This window comes from Eleutherodactylus coqui, chromosome 1 (assembly GCF_035609145.1).
Source record: "Eleutherodactylus coqui strain aEleCoq1 chromosome 1, aEleCoq1.hap1, whole genome shotgun sequence".
NCBI lineage: Eukaryota > Metazoa > Chordata > Amphibia > Anura > Eleutherodactylidae > Eleutherodactylus > Eleutherodactylus coqui.
The window spans coordinates 489559807-489580272 of record NC_089837.1 but is presented as its reverse complement, the minus strand read 5'-3'; the positions used below and the strand labels follow the sequence as shown (position 1 = coordinate 489580272).

Below are 20466 nucleotides of genomic sequence, written 5' to 3'. Positions count from 1 at the left end.
AGTGTTTTAAAAAAGAATAATTAAATTTTTTTTTTAAATTATATATATTACATATATACACACTTGCCAGTCCGCCACTGCCGTGTCCCCCGCGGGGATGAAGAACACATCTGCCACATGCGGTAGATGTTTTCTTTATCCCTACGGAGAATAAAGAATTCCCTACCACAGCTGTCACAGATGACAGCTGCGCTAGAGGATCTAGCTGCCGACACCCCTTAATTGTTTTTCAGGGAAGGGCTTTAAATGTAAGCCCTTCCTTGAAAAATAAGCCAAAGTAGTGTAAAAATAAAAAAAGAACAAATACTCACCTTTCTTCAGCAGCTGGGGCTCAGCCGCGTCCTCTCTGCGCTGTCCCCGGCCCTGCAATGAAGTTCTTTGAGCAGGCAGGGCAATTAAAATCTCCGCCTCCTGAAAGAGCTGCTTCTGATTGGCTGAGGCGCTCAGGCAGTCACAGGCAGCTCTTGCCTGTAATTTAAAAAAGTTTTTTTACAGTAAAATGGTTGATTTTTCAGGGAAGTTTATATTTAAAGCTCTTTCCTGTAAAACAATTACAGCGTTCTGGCAGACCATTGCCTTCAATGGAACTGCCAGCAGCAGCTGCGGCTCCATTGAAGGCGATATGCGGACCTTCATACACGTGTGTTTTTTACGTGTACAGGGGTGCGCACATATGTACTCACCTATGTACGCACACGCTTGTGTGAAGCCACCCTTACTGTGACAGAATGCTATGTTCAGTGGATGGCACAGGAACTTTACATGATAAACAGCAATGTTTGGAAATATTAGTTATTCCAAAGCATAAGCAATCAAGGGCATTAGAAGGATAAGATAGAAAATGAAGTTCAATAAAATTTAATGAAAATAAAGAAAAGTCCCCACCGCCAAAAAAATAATATATATCTTTCATAAATAATGTATTTTTAAAGAATGCTAAGAAACGATATAAGGTAACATTATCAGGCTTATAATAAAAAGGCAAAAAACCAGAGTGACAATAGTGGAATTGCTGCTTTCTTTTTCTGTTTACCATTCCTGCAGAAAAGAAAAAAATGTCAAACCGTAAATTATATGTGACCCAAAGTGAGACCAAAAATAATGGAACCTGTTGCAGAAATAAACACAAGCATATGGCTACAATGATGGAAATATAGGGGTCTCGCAATTTGGCAGCATAAGAATTGTTTTCCATAAAACATGTTGCTATATAGCAAACGTACTGCAGTCTAAAAATCTTATAACGTTTGAAAAGTACCACTGAAAAATTAATTGCTCAGACTGGAAAGCCCAAAATACATGTCCATAAAGGGTTAAGCTTATTAAAGGGGATGTTCGAGATATATGTTTAGTAGAGATGAGCGAACGTACTCGGATAAGCACTACTCGTCCGAGTAATGTGCCTTATCCGAGTACCGCTGTACTCGTCCTGAAAGATTCGGGGCGCTCCGCTGCTGACAGGTGAGTCGCAGCGGGGAGCGGGGCAGAGCGGGCGGGAGAGAAGGAGAGAAAGATCTCCCCTCCGTTCCTCCCGGCTCTCCCCTGCAGCTCCCCGCTCCGCAGCGCGCCCCGAATCTTTCAGGACGAGTACAGCGGTACTCGGATAAAGCACATTACTCGGACGAGTAGTGCTTATCCGAGTACGTTCGCTCATCTCTAATGTTTAGGTAAAAAATAGGACACCCGCGGAAAAAAATAATAAATGAGCTAATACTCTCCTCTCCCGGCTCCCCACAAGCCCCTCAGCAGCTTTGGGTTTCTGCTGTGATGATGTTAACAGGATGCTGCAGACAATCAGAGAACTTGGTGATCAAGCGCTGGGCTCTGTGATTGACTGCAGCAGCCTGTGACGTCCTGTGCATGGGCTGCTGCAGCCTGTAAGCACATCACAAGGAAGACCCAGAGCATCCAAAGGGGACTTGCAGGGCGCTGGGAGAGATATTGGCTTATTTAATATTGTTTGGCATGGGGGTCTTATTTTTAACATAAAAATATATTTTGGACATCCCCTTCAATAATTTTAACCTTTAAGGACCTTGGGCCTTCAAAACTGAGAGATTTATTTTTCATGGGTACTTCTTGGACATTCCCAAAATACGGAATTAGTAAATGGGCATCTTATCTCACCATATGGATAAAATTGCCTTACGCAAGATCCAGGTTTGAACGATGGCAATCACATTGCAGATAATTTTTTTTTCTCATTCTGTCTTCCTCTCAGATTGAAATAATGAAGGAAAATGTGAAAACGAGAGTGAATATTTATATACAAGAGCTGGACAAGTTCAAAGCCCGCTGGGACCAGTTTAAGCCAAGTGATGACATTATTGAGACGGGCAGGGAGGAAGTTTTGGAGAAAAGTGCCCAGTCAATAAAAGAAAAGAAAATGGAGTTTGATGAGCTGGAAGCAACGAAGAAAAAACTAATGTAAGTAATGAAATATATCGTACGGCATCTGGAAATGAACTGTGGATTTCTTGGGGATTTGAGGTGCCGGCTCAACACCCAAAATCCACTACAAAGTAAAGTACAGTACACGAGAATGGGGTTTTCAGTACTTATTCACACATAGAGGATTTTCCTTCTGCAAATGTGAGAGAATGCTGCAGACTTTTGAAATACATGGCAAAATCCACAAATAACATGAAAATTAGTTTCTGTGCCTAAATTCACCCCAAGGCCGGCTTCACACGGGCGACGAAATATCGCACGAATATGAACACCTTTCTTTTGAATGGGGTCACATACACAAGCAATGTTTTCCCGCATCACATTGCGATGCAGAAAACAAATTTTGGCATGTTTTATCTTGGTGCGTGCCCTCGAATCGCATCTCCCATTGTTTCAATGGGGCCGTCGGCAGCATCGCACCACCTGCCAGGTGCAAGGTTTTCCCTATTGAAAACAATGGGAGAAACTCCATGATTCTTAACTGGGCTGACAGTTGCAGCAGAGGATCGCTACCTCCCCAAAGTGATGCAAGGCGGTCTTGTTCCAAAAAACGCCTTGCGTCTGCAGCAAAATCACGATATCGGGCCGTGATTCTGCATAAGTGTCCCGTTAATTTGAATGTGATCTGCACTATAGTCTATATCAGAGGTATTTTTAGTAAAGGTCCATTTACCTCCGTCTGCCTTCAGCCAAAGGTCTGCTGACAGGCATCCAATTAGGTCCTGCACTGTACTAAGATAGCAGACTTGGAGGCCATTTGTAGACCGCTGACTGTCATAGCAAAATCATAGACAATCTGCAGCCCTCATCGCATCGGGCTGATAGGGTGATATAGAGATGCTGTTCACTTTTTTTAACAACTTAGTCGCTATTAGCCATGACATCCAGGGAATAAAGTGTCCGGGATCGGGATCATCTCCAATAGACGTTGCATGGGGTCATTAACCACTTAACTCAAAGTGATGTATATGTGTGTCATCTGCAGGGTGTGTTTCCTGCAGAGTGCAGTACATGTACGAGCCTTCGTGCTCACAATGACCTACATGTTTAGAATTCTGCAGAAAATACACCTTACAGATAGTGTAACTTACCTGATTGTGTATTAAGTGGCTAACACCTTGAGGATGCAGTCTAGTTTGTTTAACAATGCAACGACTTTTTGGATTTTGTCACCTGCACTTTTCAAAAGCCCTAACTATTTCTAAAATGTTTCTGTTGACATAGCTGTAGGAGGGCTTGTTCGTTTCAGGGTGTCGTATTGGTGCATACATTCTATACACAACCCCTGTCCCACCATTTACAAGCATGTGTCCCCAACAGTACTGAAGAATCTGTTGCTTTGAAACACTTTTTTTAAACTGGTACTACCAAATACAAAAAGAAACCTTATAGTGACAAACACCTGTGTTTGTGCATATCTGTGTAAGGGTTGCGCCTTATTCCCAGCATTTTCGCCTATACCTTTTCATCTATACCATTTTGTTCTACCTGCTGGTTGTATGTCTACTGGGTTGGCTGCACCCGGCACCCCATGCATATGGCTTTCTTGCTACTTCATCAGGATGCCTAGTTAGGACAAGGACCTACTCTCCACCACCGCACTGACCCCCGCTGAGGTAGCTCCACTCCTTTTCCACACCATACCATCTATCCGTTCTGTTTTGTAAGAATCAAAATAATATGTATTTTTTTTCTTCCAGCGAGGACTGCCTACATTTTGACCTAGAGGCTCCTGATTTCTTCCTGGCGGATGAGATACGTATTGATATTGAGGGCTGCACAAATACGTGGTCTTTATATGAGGAGTTTTATCAAGGATTTAATGAAAAGGCGAGGGAAGACTGGATCTCTTTCAGGTATAACATTGCTACCCTCTTTTTAATGGTGTTAAAACAAAGCTGTGATCACATATATCCTACAGGTTTCTTGTATCCAGCCCCTGGGCAGGCTTATGTGCAAAGAGTTGATGCAGCAGCTGCCCTATGGTTGCTGACTGCAAACAAATCTTGTGGTCTGATAAGCCAGATGGCAAACATTATTCAGGAGCGGTTTGTGAATTATGAGACCAAGAGATCAAGGTGATGACTTGTCCTCCAATGTCCCTAAAAGTCTGTCTGATCAAACATCTATGGGATGTGCTGGAAAAACAAGTCTGATCCATGAAGGCCCAACCACATAATTACAGAGCGGAAGGCCCATTTAGACGCAACGATTATTGCTCAAAATTCATTCAAACGATGGCAAAAGAGCAATAATCGTTGCACGTAAACGCGGCCATTGGTCACTTTTTGTCTGAACGATGATTTTAAGGTGAGCTTAAAATCCATCATTCAACTAGAGAGAGATAACACAGACTGCACACTGGGTTCTCAGCGGGTGCCGGATATTACATTGTATTCCTCCGACAGCCCATGTGAGAACAATGCAACTATGTGCAGCCCACGTGCTGTTCTCTTCAAACAGCTCCCGGAGGCCCTTTTACGCGTAAATGAAGGTGATAAGGTGTTAAAGGACATTAGTGTCCATTAACACTTCATGCAAAATGATCGCTAGAACTGTCAATCTTTCAATTGTTTGAAAGATGATCTTTGCCTGTAAAAGACCTGCTGCTAGCATATTGGTACCAGATGTCACCGGACACCTTCAGTGGTTTGATAGAGGTCATGCCTCGATGGGTCAGAGATGTTTTGATGGCATAAGGTGAAACCTACACAATGTTTGGTAGGTGGTTTTAATCCTATAGTTGATCAACTGATGTACAAACGTAAGCAAAATGTGACGATTCAGAGTATAGATTGTTCCTGTGAAACATTACCGTTCATTACCCCCTCTCTATATATCACACTCGATGGTCTAAACAACCTCCAACGTTATCCTCATTCACAGGAGCAAATGTTACAGTTTTGAAGAATTTCTCTTGTCCTGGCATGATAGACTGAGAAAAATGGAAGAACACACCACAATGTCTGTGAAGCTCCAGACAGAGATCGACAGATACAAGGTAGAGCATAAACAAGCTTTATGTGTTGTGCGATGACCGAATAATGAATAGTGCGCACCACAAGATGACTGAAATATGCTTTAAAGGGGAAGTTATCAGCGTGACAATGTTGCACTGTGGCAGTGCTGTGTGCATATATCGCTGTGCACATGGCCCTAGAGATTAAAGCAGATCCCCATAAAATGTATACTTTAATATTAATACTTACGCAAACCCAGACAAACACAGCAATTACTATATGCTATATGCATATACACCATACCATGGAGACCCGAACGTTTTGAAATTTGTGGTTCTTGAAACGATTAGGAAATCCCCATGAGGGGGGTGGGGACCGGAGTAGGAGAATATTGTGTAAGGAAACAGAATGGATCTTTAGAATGAAGTCTATGGTTCTTTGTGGTTTACATGAAAATATGTCCATTGCGGGTTCTCTGTAGGATTAACAAGGGCTCTCATTGGAGTCTGTGTTGGTATTGGGCAGGAAAGTGCCCGCCATAATTAATATATATGTGCCCCCTGACTTTTTTTTTTTTGCTCTTTAGGGGACTCTAAGCTATGACTATCCAATTATTTTGGACATGGGTACAACATTTAGTATAAGCACTGCGCTTTGTTATATAATGTACCAGCTAATATATACCCGGCTTCACCCAAGTTAATTTGGTACATGTGTTTACCTGTTGTTCCCACACGGAAACTTTTATGAAGAGGTGGTTACTTCAAAGGAACCGAGAAACAAAATATATATACACATAGAGGAGCGTTAGATTCTCCTCAGACTGCATGTACTGATGTTTCTCTGCAGAATGTGCCACCCCTCCCATTCTCCTCACTTTTTACCCTTAAAGGTAATGCCCCTTTTTTTCAAATGTAACCCCAGACTGGAGGTTGTAGCCCCTTCTTAGCCTTAAAGGCATGCTCCATCCCTGCAGTCCATGGCCGCTTCCTTATGTACTTTACAGCCTTTCAGTATATGCACAAAGAGGTCAGTTAGATTCTCCTCAGTATATACACCTAGAGGTGAGTTAGATTCTCCTCAGTATATACACCTAGAGGTGAGGTAGATTCTTCTCAGTATGTACACCTAGAGGTGAGGTAGATTCTCCTCAGTATGTACACCTAGAGGTGTGAGGTAGATTCTCCTCAGTATGTACACCTAGAGGTGAGGTAGATTCTCCTCAGTATGTACACCTAGAGGTGAGGTAGATTCTCCTCAGTATGTACACCTAGAGGTGAGGTAGATTCTCCTCAGTATGTACACCTAGAGGTGAGGTAGATTCTCCTCAGTATGTACACCTAGAGGTGTGAGGTAGATTCTCCTCAGTATGTACACCTAGAGGTGTGAGGTAGATTCTCCTCAGTATGTACACCTAGAGGTGTGAGGTAGATTCTCCTCAGTATGTACACCTAGAGGTGAGGTAGATTCTCCTCAGTATGTACACCTAGAGGTGAGGTAGATTCTCCTCAGTATGTACACCTAGAGGTGAGGTAGATTCTCCTCAGTATGTACACCTAGAGGTGAGGTAGATTCTCCTCAGTATGTACACCTAGAGGTGAGGTAGATTCTCCTCAGTATGTACACCTAGAGGTGAGGTAGATTCTCCTCAGTATGTACACCTAGAGGTGAGGTAGATTCTCCTCAGTATGTACACCTAGAGGTGAGGTAGATTCTCCTCAGTATGTACACCTAGAGGTGAGGTAGATTCTCCTCAGTATGTACACCTAGAGGTGAGGTAGATTCTCCTCAGTATGTACACCTAGAGGTGAGGTAGATTCTCCTCAGTATGTACACCTAGAGGTGAGGTAGATTCTTCTCAGTATGTGCACCTAGAGGTGAGGTAGATTCTCCTCAGTATGTGCACCTAGAGGTGAGGTAGATTCTCCTCAGTATGTGCATCTAGAGGTGAGGTAGATTCTCCTCAGTATGTGCATCTAGAGGTGAGGTAGATTCTCCTCAGTATGTGCATCTAGAGGTGAGGTAGATTCTCCTCAGTATGTACACCTAGAGGTGAGGTAGATTCTCCTCAGTATGTACACCTAGAGGTGAGGTAGATTCTCCTCAGTATGTACACCTAGAGGTGAGGTAGATTCTCCTCAGTATGTACACCTAGAGGTGAGGTAGATTCTCCTCAGTATGTACACCTAGAGGTGTGAGGTAGATTCTCCTCAGTATGTACACCTAGAGGTGTGAGGTAGATTCTCCTCCGTATGTACACCTAGAGGTGTGAGGTAGATTCTCCTCAGTATGTACACCTAGAGGTGTGAGGTAGATTCTCCTCAGTATGTACACCTAGAGGTGTGAGGTAGATTCTCCTCAGTATGTACACCTAGAGGTGTGAGGTAGATTCTCCTCAGTATGTACACCTAGAGGTGTGAGGTAGATTCTCCTCAGTATGTACACCTAGAGGTGTGAGGTAGATTCTCCTCAGTATGTACACCTAGAGGTGAGGTAGATTCTCCTCAGTATGTACACCTAGAGGTGAGGTAGATTCTCCTCAGTATATGCACACAGAGATCAGTTAGATTCTCCCCAGTATATGCACACAGAGATCAGTTAGATTCTCCTCAGTATGTACACATAGTGGAGAACACTTTTTTCCTATTTAGGCCATAAAGAATGGTCATGGCAAATTTCAAGTTTGTATGACACCGAAAATTAGTGGAGAGTCAGTCAGCCAGTGAGGGCTTTTGCCTTTTATATATTGTAGGCGTTCAGTGCCAAGCATAGCCTGCAGAAGCTGCTAGACAGAGCCATTCTGATGCCGCAGAGAGAAAACACCTGAGTGGGGCAGGAAATTAGATAAAAGAATCAGATCCTGACAGACTCAGGGGAAGTGATAGCTCAGTGGAGCTAAAGGATTGCTACCCGGAGGTCCAGTGTGGACCTGTTTGGGACCCTTCACCTGGTCTGATGGAGGAGGATGCTTTCCAGATGCCCTGGGTGGGGCTGGTGACTGTGACACTGTTCGTCGTGGAACCCTGAACTTTCATTTGTGTGCTGTACGAGTTTTGTTGCTGTTTGCTGTGCATAAATGCTGGCCGGTCCAGTTGTTTAAGAAAATCAAGTCTCCTGGAGCCTTTCTACACCAGTGGTACCCATTTCCTGATGTTGAGGTCTGCAATCCGGAAGCAGGTAAACCCCCTTGCCACAATATATAAATATGTCTACCTTTTGATATTCACAGTATCAGGCGAAGTATATTTGTATAACGATGAGATAATCACTACTTTGTTTATTAGTGGGAAAGATCCATCTATGTTTCTATAATTGATTCCTAATACTACCGGGAAACGAACACCCTTTCTAGGTATTGGATATTCCTTCCATATGCTGTAGAGTGTTACTGATTTTGTGGGGTAAAGTTAATCCCTTGATAACGGTATAATGGAGAAACGCTCAACCCTAACTATATGCACACGTTTCTCTGGAGGCCACAGAACATCAGGGACCCCAATACACCTCAAAAGTAATTTTGTTCAGTTTGATGTGAATTGTAAGAGAGTATGCCAAATAGAAAGACAAAGGGACCCCCCCCCCCCAATTCACATCAGTATAGAATATGTGAATCCCACAAAGATATGGAAAACTTGGTAGGAGCCAACACCCACTACTAATATTCTCAGTACGTTCTCAATAGTAGCCAGGGGTCTCGCCAGAATCTGCAAATTCTCTGAAGGTTGAAAAGTGGTAGATACCATCGACATCAAGGATGCCTACTTTGGGTCACCCATTGTTGTGGATTGGCAGAATGAGTCATTCAGTTCATGATGAAGACTAGAAAGCCCTCCTTTTCCAGGGTTTACCAACATGGCTGTAAAACTTTTTTTTTTTTTTTTCTGGTACAAACATCTCAACTTCGATCCAGTTTTTCACTAAATCGCCTTCTGTACGTTTTGCATAAAGGTCTGGACATGGCATTGGGTTTCTGCTTCCTGATGTGTCAGGTGTCTGTGCTGTCTATACTGTTTCAACGCCCCCCTGGCTTCTAAGGCAGCTGTCCGTACCTTTTTACAAGGTGTTGTCCACGCCGCTCCTCCACCACAAATTGGATTTGATTTGAGTCTTGAGAATATACCTCTCCCAAACATCTTCCTTCAGGCAATCTGACTCTGTTTGTGATCTCAGATGGTCCGAGACGCGGCCTTGCGACTTTTAAAGCTGTCATTGCCAAGGGCAAGGAGTCTCCATTCCAGATTGCTACTCATTCGACTCGGGCAGGGAGGGCTTCTTGGGCAGATCACAGCCATGCTTTCTCTCCAAGTGTGTAAGGCCTCTACTTGGGCTTCTCTATACACATTTTCCGAATTCTATCAGGTGCACACTACTGCATCTGCTTCTCACTTTTGCATCTGCGGACTGCTCTGGAACGTCCCATGGTCTAAGCTGTGTCCTCCAATGCAACGGACGAGAAAACAAGAATTTTTTACTTACTGTAAAATCTGTCTTTCTTGTCATGTTAAAGTTGGAAAGTTCTCTCTGGAGTTCACATGGTTCCCACGGTGTTGCAGTCTCAAATGTTTTTAGCTTTTTTAATATTTGCATTGATAGTTTTCTCTCTCATACCCAACTTTGCTGCTCTTACTGCTTACATACAAACTGATTAGCTTGGTGCCAGCAGGAGGGGTATAGCTGATAGGAGGAGCTAATACTTTTTTGCTCAGTGTCTGCAGTAGGTATACCCACAGTCTAAGCTTTGTCTCCCAATGAACATGGCGCACAATAGATTTTACAATTTTAAATATTGGGTAAGGGGAAAAAGTTTTTTCCTTTTTCCCCTTTTCTTCTTTTTTAATTTATTTTTAACTTTTTCTTTTTTTTAGCCTTGGGTACTTGACTCAGTGATGCTTTGATTGCTAGAGTAATACACTAAAGTACGTCTATATTGCAGTATGTAATGTTTGACATCTGAGTAAGTGTAAGGCTTCTGATTGCAATGGCCGACCATTGCCACCCTTTCTGTCCAAAACCACTTGGGGCCGTGGTCAGTACTTGACTGTGGCATCTGAGGAATTCAACATCTGGGATTGGAGTTATCTCCCATCTTGCCTGTTGAAGTAGGGAAAAGATGCAGCTGGAAGCCACCGCACATAGTAAGCGGATCTCTGTACTCACACATATGCTCGAACTGTTCTTGTGCAAAGCAGTAAGTGGCCTGTTAGCCTCAGCTGCTTCCTCTTTTTTTTTTTTTAATGTTTCGCTTTAATCTTTTGAGGGGGAATTAATGAAATGTATGGCTCTCTATCTTTAATATAGATGGTGGTTCCTGTGCTGAAGTATGTACGTGGTGACCACCTGTCTCAAGATCACTGGCTAGACCTCTTCAGACTTCTTGGACTTCCCAAGGGAACTACATTGGAAAAATTGCTATTTGGAGATCTGCTGAAAGTTGCCGATGTGATAATATCCAAAGCGTCGGAACTTAAAGTAAGTTTCCCTCTTGTTTCTGATGTACTGAGAAGTTACACTATGTTTTCCTTCTTGCATCTTATCCCTATTGTCTGTGTTATCTTGAAGCAGCATGCATTAGATTTATAAAAATATATATATATAATTTTTAAAATGCCTTTGAATTAAATGAAATCTGTAGTAGAAATCGGTCGCTTTTCCACAATAGAGCAAACTGTGGATTTGAAAATCCTCAGCATGACTCTTTTGCGCTGTGGAATTCTTCCACTCTAATAAATGGGGTTCGCTAAAATCCCATTCGCTTATCTTGTACCGTACTATTTTTGTGGGATTTTGGAGTGCGTTTTGCAGCTAAAATTACTATGTGTGATCTTCCCCAAATAAACTTTCTGCCTTCTCTGTGGGGAGTCTGACTTTCCCTGAGAGACACCTACCCTCTCCTGCAGATGCACAATTTCTGCAAGAAGTTAAGGGTATTAAAGCAAGACTGTCATAAACTCCTTTTGTGTCTTTGGCATCGGCAGTTTAGGTCACCATTGCTTCTACTTTCTATGAGAAAAAATAATAATTTGCATTACTGGTGAAAATACCTAATATAAATCTCCCTGATGACTAGGGGTCTTGTGTGCCTCCATCAGGAGCTTCTAATATGCGCACAGATCTATAGAAAAGTGTTTGAGGACCAAATATTCTTTTTTAAAGGGCCCATCCGGTATAATCACATTTTTCCATGCTTGCACCCCTCAGCTGATTGCCTGTCGCACTCTGCAGGTCTCTTCTGTGTATTGCAGCTACTAAATGCAGTGCAGCCTCCTGTATGGTGGTTATCAGGCACTATCTTGAAGGTGAAACCCATGATGCATCAGCACAACATTAGCTAAGGTTTATACCATTTCTGCCTGCTGGGTGGACAGTTTAATTATCATTACCTTCTACATTCACCTAATAAGTTACAAACCATGAGTATACAGTCAGAAGGATGATCTGTGATCTCCTCTATTATAACTGTGTGATAGGAGTGTCTGTATCCCCCCTCAAGGTAGCTTCTTTGGTAGGGTCCATGTAACAGACTGAGAAACCGACTAGAAAATGAACACACAACCCCAAGTAGATCTGAGCTGGTCAGAATTGAGATCACATGACCTTCTAAGGAAAAAGAGGACAGGAGTTTCAGATAGAAAGAAATAACTAAGCAAGGTAGTAACACTAGCTCACTTATATATATATATGCTGGGGGGCTAGCTACATAATGAATGAATTAAAAAAATCACCAGAGTGGCCCTTTGATCTATGAGAAAAGTTTTTCCAGATGTGCTTTGAAATATATATATTTTTATATTGCACATGATCTATAGTTCTAGATCCTCTAAATACTCCAACCATCGCAATGCTTACCAAACTATGTATCCAACAAAGTGTTTACTTTACTTCATTCTTCTTAATTTCTGACTAGGACTTGAACAGCCGCGCCCAGGGGGAAGTAACAATCCGAGAAGCTCTCCGGGAATTAGACATCTGGGGCGCCGGCGCCGTGTTCACATTAACGGATTACGAGGATAGCCAAAAACGGACAATAAAGCTGATAAAAGACTGGAAAGACATCGTCAATCAAGTGGGAGATAACCGATGTCTCCTGCAGTCTCTGAAAGACTCTCCCTATTACAGAGGGTTTGAGGATAAGGTGTCCATTTGGGAGAGAAAGCTGGCAGAGCTGGATGAATACTTGCAGAATCTAAACCAAATACAGAGGAAATGGGTGTATTTGGAACCCATCTTTGGTCGCGGCGCCCTTCCCAGAGAGGAAGCTCGATTCAACAGAGTTGATGAAGACTTCCGGTGGGTGCAGTTCAAGTTTTCATTTATTTCTTTATTTCTTTATTTTTTAACTTACTAGTTTTTAAATCTTTGCTGTCAGTGAGTGAATTCTTTCATTGTTTCATTTAGAGCAGACAATGGTTCAGACAGCGCCAAATGGATATAAAGCGGGTTCCCCAATGTGCTTCTCTCTAATCCTCCTTGTAGGAGGAGAGCTGCAATAACAATAAAAAAGGGGGGACTCTCACCAGGAGAGTGGGCCCCCAAGGAAGAAACAAAGAATAGGTTTTAAGTAAAAACAGTTATGCGCTCGTGGAAAGAACAAAATGGGGGTAAGTCAAATGTAAATGCTGTCCCTCCCGCAAGAAACGGAAAGCATAAATAAAAGTATAAAATGGCACTTACTCCGAAGGAGGGGGGTGTATAAAACAAGAAGCCCCCTCCTCTGTGTGCCGACTCCTCAAGGTTCTCTCTGCGGTCTCCAACCTGCTCAGCTCTCCATTGGTAGCCAACGGTTACGTCCTGTACGCTCCACGGTTTACTGGTCGGGCATGCTCAGTGCCTTCACATTCCTCTGAAACAACAGTGAGCCGCTGGGGGGCGTCGCAGCATCACACCACACCTGTGTGGTGTGATGCTGCGACGCCCCCCAGCGGCTCACTGTTGTTTCAGAGGAATGTGAAGGCACTGAGCATGCCCGACCAGTAAACCGTGGAGCGTACAGGACGTAACCGTTGGCTACCAATGGAGAGCTGAGCAGGTTGGAGACCGCAGAGAGAACCTTGAGGAGTCGGCACACAGAGGAGGGGGCTTCTTGTTTTATACACCCCCCTCCTTCGGAGTAAGTGCCATTTTATACTTTTATTTATGCTTTCCGTTTCTTGCGGGAGGGACAGCATTTACATTTGACTTACCCCCATTTTGTTCTTTCCACGAGCGCATAACTGTTTTTACTTAAAACCTATTCATTTAGAGCAGCTCGCACCAACCAGGCTGCTGATCCAGGTTTAGTTAAAGTGTGGTGAGCTGTTGAACTTGGTTTAAGGAAAGTCTTGCACCAGCACTTTTTGCTCTAAGATTCGCAAAACCAAGTCCATTTCATCTGTGATGAAAGGTGGAGCCTAGAAGAAATATATCCTACATGGTGACTGTAGTCAGGTGATCTGCCTAGTTTTAATAGCAATAGTAAACTCATGACTGCTACAAGTAGCAAGTATGGGTGTAATTTCAGCACCCAGAAAATCAGGATATGAGCCGAGTCCGCCATCTTGGGTTTCAGCTACTAAACTAAGTTTAACTAGTTTTGATCCACCAAAATGGGGGGATCAAGTTAAACTATTTTAGTGTTACAGGGGTTGTCCCGCGCCGAAACGTTTTTTTTTTTTTTTTTCAACAGCCCCCCCGTTCGGCGCGAGACAACCCCGATGCAGGGGTTAAAAATTAAAAACCGCACAGTGCTTACCTGAATCCCCGCGCTCCGGTGACTTCTTACTTACCGGTTGAAGATGGCCGCCGGGATCTTCTCCCTCGGTGGACCGCAGCTCTTCTGTGCGGTCCATTGCCGATTCCAGCCTCCTGATTGGCTGGAATCGGCACGTGACGGGGCGGAGCTACACTGAGCCGGTCTCTGGCACGAGCGGCCCCATTGAGAAAAGAAGACCCGGACTGCGCAAGCGCGTCTAATCTGGAGATTAGACGCTGAAAATTAGACGGCTCCATGGAAACGAGGACGCTAGCAACGGAACAGGTAAGTGAAAAACTTCTGATAACTTCTGTATGGCTCATAATTAATGCACAATGTATATTACAAAGTGCATTAATATGGCCATACAGAAGTGTATAGACCCACTTGCTTTCGCGGGACAACCCCTTTAACTATTTTAATACTCCCCCAGAGGAAAAAAAAAAATCACAAGGCATAAGAAAATGGGGGGCACCCGGTCGTGTTGGAAGATGAAACCTGGGATTTCCTGTTCCAGCTGCAGCAGAAGCCACATCCATAGCGTCTAGCTGCAAAATCCCCAAGATTGTTCCTCATAGAATAAGAAGGGGCCGAACACTTTCCTACAGGTTATAGCGCAACACAGATTCACCTTGGGTGAGTCACCATACACTCCACGTAGACATGTTGGGTTTCCCTCCCCCAGATTCTGACATTACGTTTGTTGCCTGAAAGCTGGAAGGTCGGCTTAATCACTAAAGATTCCATGAATCTGTCGCTTTCCATTAGTTTGCATACTTGCGCAAAAAGACCATCACTTTGCTTTGTCCTCCAGTTTCAGAAGGGGTAACAATTGCAGTTGGTAGGGATAACATCGCAAACGTTTGCGCAGAATCTTCCACACAGTCGGCAGCCGGACGTTCAATTCCCCTCTCGCTCTGATGGTGGATTTCTGAGAACTCTGTGTGACACTTGGACGGACACACTATCGCTGATTGACGGCAGGATGATTTTCGCTTACAGATGTGGCCTTTTTACCTATAATTGGAGCACCACTTACAACTTGTGTGCCCGCTGGGTGTATTTTCCCCACACTTTGCTCGAAAATGACATTGCACACTAATAACAGACTAGTAGATCTGGAAATCAAGGGCACATAACCCCCTCCTGTCTTAGTTGGCAGCTATTTTGTCCCATATATCCCCCTAGTGACACTGGGAGGCAGCATCATGTGCCTTGTATATCGTCAGCCGGAGAAGCCCATTTTAAACTGACGCCAAGACAGAGCAATTCTCCAGGACCTGGATGAGTAGAGCGTCCTCGTACTCGTGAATGGCTTCTGTCTTAGTATAAAAATTTAACTTTACGGAACTATCTTAGCATAAAATGCCTATGTTTCAATTTCCTGGTCTTCATGACAGTAAAACGTCATTTTCTACCATGAGACTAAAAACCAATCCTATTGTGTGCAGTCCTTTATCTAAAACATGCACAGCTGATCCCCCTCCCAGACGCACGATAACATAACTTTATGTGTGAACTTATTTTAATGATATACAGATTTGTATTTTATTACACCGCCATAAGTACCTTCTTGAACATGGACTTCAGCTCTCTGTCTAGAACAGAAAAATAACTCTTTAGTTAATGTATGTCTGAAGGAAGCAAAATAAGATTCTACCTAATCATACAATCTATATGTTCCTAACAAGGACCCAACTCTATGGTGTTTTATATGCTCTAATGGGACATATGAACAGGGGTTGTGGTCTTGGCACAACCCCCAGAAGTACTGCATATAGTAGTCTATTGTTAGCATAATAAATAGAGATGAGCGAGCATACTCGTCCGAGCTTGATGCTCGTTCGAGTATTAGGGTGCTCGAGATGCTCGTTACTCGAGACGAGCACCACGCGGTACTCGTCTCGATTAAACAAGCACTGACAATTGAATTCAATGGAGCCGGCAATACAGCCGGCTTCATTGAAAGCAATGGGCTGCCGGCGATCTCAGGATGAATTTTCGGGAAGGAGTTTAAAAATATAAGCCCTTACCTGAAAATCATCCTAAAATGTGTGTTAAAAAAAAAAAATAAAAAAAAAATGTATACTCACCTTTCCGCTGCAGCCGGAGTCCAGCCGCGTCTGGTCGGCAGTTCTCCTGAACTGCTCTCTGTAGTATTCAGCAGGTGAATGAGCTGCCTCTGATAGGTCATAGCCTCACCAATCAGAGGCAGCTCTCACTCACACCCATTCATGAATTCATGAATGGGTGAGTGCTGCCTCTGATTGGCTCAGCGCAGGGACCAATCAGGGGCAGCTCTCAGCTGTCAATCAGAGGCAGCACTCACCCATTCATGAATTCATGAATGGGTGTGAGTGAGAGCTGCCTCTGATTGGTGAGGCTGTGACCAATCAGAGGCAGCTCATTTAGCAGGTGGGGATTTTAAATCCCCGGCTGCTGAATACTACACTGAGCAGTTCAGGAGAATTGCCGGCCAGACGCGGCTGAACTCCGGCTTCAGCGGAAAGGTGAGTATAAATTTTTTTTATTTTTACACATTTTAGGATGATTTCCAGGGAAGGGCTTATATTTTTAAGCCCTTCCCGAAAATTCATCCCGCGCTCGCCGGCAGCCCATTGCTTTCAATGGAGCCGGCTGTATTGCCGGCTCCATTGAATTCAATGGGCTAACATCGTTCTTCTCTGCCACAGCTGTTACAGCTATGGCAGAGGAGAACGATCGTTATGCTGACAGTGCGGGGGGTGGGGGGGGCACTCTTGTCGCTATTGTGGCTTAATAGTGGGACCTGTGAACTTGAGATGCAGCCCAACATGTAGCCCCTCGCCTGCCCTATCCGTTTCTGTGTCGTTCCTATCACTTTCGTGAATTTCCCAGATTTTCACAAATGAAAACCTTAGCGAGCATCGGCGATATACAAAAATGCTCGGGTCGCCCATTGACTTCAATGGGGTTCGTTACTCGAAACGAACCCTCGAGCATCGCGGGAAGTTCGATTCGAGTAACGAGCACCCGAGCATTTTGGTGCTCGCTCATCTCTAATAATAAAGAATTATATTTCTCCTTTTCAGTGTCATTAATGCTTTTTGTGCTATAACTTTTATTTCTTCTTCGGTTCCTTCTTCGCAGATCAATAATGTCGGACATTAAGAGGGACAACCGAGTGACCATGCTGACCTCACGAGTCGGGATAAGAAACTCGCTGATTACCATCCTCGATCAGCTCCAGAGATGCCAGAAGTCCTTGAATGAGTTTCTGGAGGTATGATGCGGGGTCAGTCATTACCTTTGTATGTTTATGAGGCTTCTGCAATGACATCTCATGTTTTTTTGGTCACAGGAAAAGCGTTCGGCGTTTCCTCGATTTTACTTCATTGGAGACGATGACTTACTGGAAATACTGGGCCAGTCAACAAATCCGTCCGTCATCCAGTCTCACCTTAAGAAACTTTTTGCTGGTAGGATACTTACATTTTATGTTATTGACTCCTACAGGTAGCATTGATACTGTGTCTTTGCATTTGTTAGAAAAAAACGGACATTTTCTCATCTGAGGTCACTTCCATATGGAAGTGGAGTCATTAAAAAAACCTCACACAGGCCCCCATCATTTTTCTGCTACATCTTTTAGCAACGGGTTGTTTCTCATTAGGCTGGGTTAACATGGGGAGGATTTGCTGCATTTTTCATGTGGTTTTTCCGTTGCGGTTTGGCTGCAGCAGGACCGCTTATGCGGCAAAACTGCTTCGAAGCTCAATTTTGTCTTGCGTTTATTGTTGCATGTTTTGTGCGTTTTTTTTTTTCTGCATGGAAATCTCCGCAGGTTATGACGAGTGTTTGTGTAAATCCGCAGCACTTTTAAAGTATTTCCAGCATTTTGAGCCGCGGTTTTTGCTGCGTACCTGGAGGCCTATGGACAAAAAGCTGCCGCGGGAACGTCCAAAGAATTGACATGCTGCATCTACAAAAACAGCGCCGCAGCAACAAATCCGCACTGCAGCAGTGTGGAAAAATTCTGTCCTGTGAGAACAGCTTTTTGCCAAAATACATTTGAGTTTGAATTGCACTGCAAATGCAGCATTTTTTCCGTTTTGCGGATATGCAACGGCAAAACGCAGCCAAACCGCGGAAAATACGCCCTGTGTGAATCCAGGCTTATTGTGCCTGATTGAGGCTGCTTTCACACTGCTGAGAAAATCATGCAAGATTTGTGCACTGCGAGACACATGAATATGAACCCTATACTTTGGAATGGGCTCATACACATGAGCGACTCCCCCCCCCCCCCCCCCCCCCCTGCATTCAGTTGTGAAAAATGGCGACATGTCCCATCTTCGGGCGTTCCCTCGGAACACCTCGCCCATTGTTCTCTAAAGCATCACATGGCATGGAAGTGCCAGGCAAGGTTTCCTATTGAAAACAATGGGAAACAATCCGCAATCTTCTGCTGCGGCTAAAAGCTTTCGGTGGAGGATCGCTACTTCTCTGAAGTGATGCGAGGCATTTTTAACACACAGACTCCTCACATCTGCAGGGACATCGCACGTTGGCGAGCGTGATATCGAGCCAAGTTTCACAGTCCGATATTACACTCGCATGTTTGAAAGTAGCCTTATTCACATGTAGCATAATTATCATCCGCTTGTGTCTGGGTTTATTCTTTAACACCAGTCAATGGTTTGTGTAAAATGAATGAATGAATGAATGAATGAATGAATGAATGAATGAAAAAAATTGCAGCTTGTCCTATTTCGGTTCAGTTTCTCAGATGACCGTTGCTGTCTAAGTTGGTGCGTCCACAAAAAAATGGAGCATAGATTGACATATGTGCGCTCCATTATTTAAGGATCGTTGCTAAGTGACGTCAGAAAAAAATTGGGCTTCCTTCCGTTTGGGCTGCAATGCGTAAGCTTGAGGCACAGACATAGAAAAGGGTTAAAGTCAGTCTGTTTTTCACAGAGCGGGATCTGACACACATCTGCACTGCTCACATCTGCATTGTGGTTTCCATCATTAAAAAAGGCCACCGCGCTCTGATGGATCCATCGGACGACAAACACCAGCGACCCCCAACTGGCCGCGACTTATAATGGGGTCTGTTAGGCTCAGATGTATCCATCGTTTTGAGGGAAACATATTGTTGGCAATGAGCATTATTCTCAGATGATGGGACATTCTGGTGGTCCGCTCCTACGCCCCGCCCCAGCTGCTGGATCGCACCTTGAATAGCCTTTCTGATTACTTGTGTTTTAGGAGTGAACAGTGTTGAGTTTGATAAGGACTACAAGCATATCATCGCCATGAAGTCGCTGGAAGGAGAGGTGGTTCCCTTGACAAACAAGGTTCTTGTTTCCACGGATGTTGAGGTGAGATGCGCCGAATCCGATTACAGAAACCCGACGACTCTGTTGCCGGCCCGCTCATCACACCGCTTGTTTTCTGCAGGTCTGGTTGAGCAATTTGGCCATTCAGATGAAGTCCACATTGCAGATGTTGCTGGTGGAGTGTGTGGCGGCTGGGAAGCAGTCGCACGGCACCATAGATCCTCTGCGCTTTCCGTCTCAAGTAGGTTTATTCGTTTTCGGAGTATGTTTGTTTGTTATTTCTGAAACAAAACTAGACTACAGCTGTAAGCGTCTGAGATAACGAGGGTCACAGATCTTTGGGAGAGGTTTCATGACGTTTTTTTTTTAAGTTTACATTTTTTCCATTAATTACAAATTGATCGATGGACATGGTTTTCTAATCATTTGTAACTTCCTCATTGTGCATTTTTATATGTTCTTTACATAAATATAGGATTGCCATCTTGTCTGGGCTTCTGTGTTACAGCAGGCACCTGGACAGAGGAAAACAATCAAAAAATTACTGACTGCTGGGGTCTTGCGCGCACTCTGGGGTCTTGCGCGCACTCTGGGGTCTTGCGCGCACTCTGGGGTCTTGCGCGCACTCTGGGGTCTCTTTCGCGCGCACTCTGGGGTCTCTTTCGCGCGCACTCTGGGGTCTCTTTCGCGCGCACTCTGGGGTCTCTTTCGCGCGCACTCTGGGGTCTCTTGCGCGCGCACTCTGGGGCCTCTTGCGCGCGCACTCTGGGGCCTCTTGCGCGCGCACTCTGGGGCCTCTTGCGCGCGCACTCTGGGGCCTCTTGCGCGCGCACTCTGGGGCCTCTTGCGCGCGCACTCTGGGGCCTCTTGCGCGCGCACTCTGGGGCCTCTTGCGCGCGCACTCTGGGGCCTCTTGCGCGCGCACTCTGGGGCCTCTTGCGCGCGCACTCTGGAATGAATGAAGCGGCGGTTGAGTATGCACAATCAATGGAACAGCAACAGG

At 44.4% G+C, this 20466-nt stretch overlaps 1 protein-coding gene across 3 annotated transcripts in view; it reads left to right on the top strand.

Moving 5' to 3' along the window:
• The window catches only part of DYNC2H1 (dynein cytoplasmic 2 heavy chain 1), a 413010-nt gene that overhangs the window by 52704 nt on the left and 339840 nt on the right, over positions 1–20466 (top strand). For all 3 annotated transcript variants that reach the window (XM_066586361.1, XM_066586352.1, XM_066586344.1), the window contains exons 22-30: positions 2222–2427; positions 4152–4307; positions 5338–5452; positions 10710–10880; positions 12316–12698; positions 17269–17401; positions 17480–17597; positions 19393–19505; positions 19585–19704. In XM_066586361.1, coding sequence (XP_066442458.1) covers positions 2222–2427; positions 4152–4307; positions 5338–5452; positions 10710–10880; positions 12316–12698; positions 17269–17401; positions 17480–17597; positions 19393–19505; positions 19585–19704 — 1515 coding nt within the window. The remainder of the gene's footprint in view (positions 1–2221; positions 2428–4151; positions 4308–5337; positions 5453–10709; positions 10881–12315; positions 12699–17268; positions 17402–17479; positions 17598–19392; positions 19506–19584; positions 19705–20466) is intronic.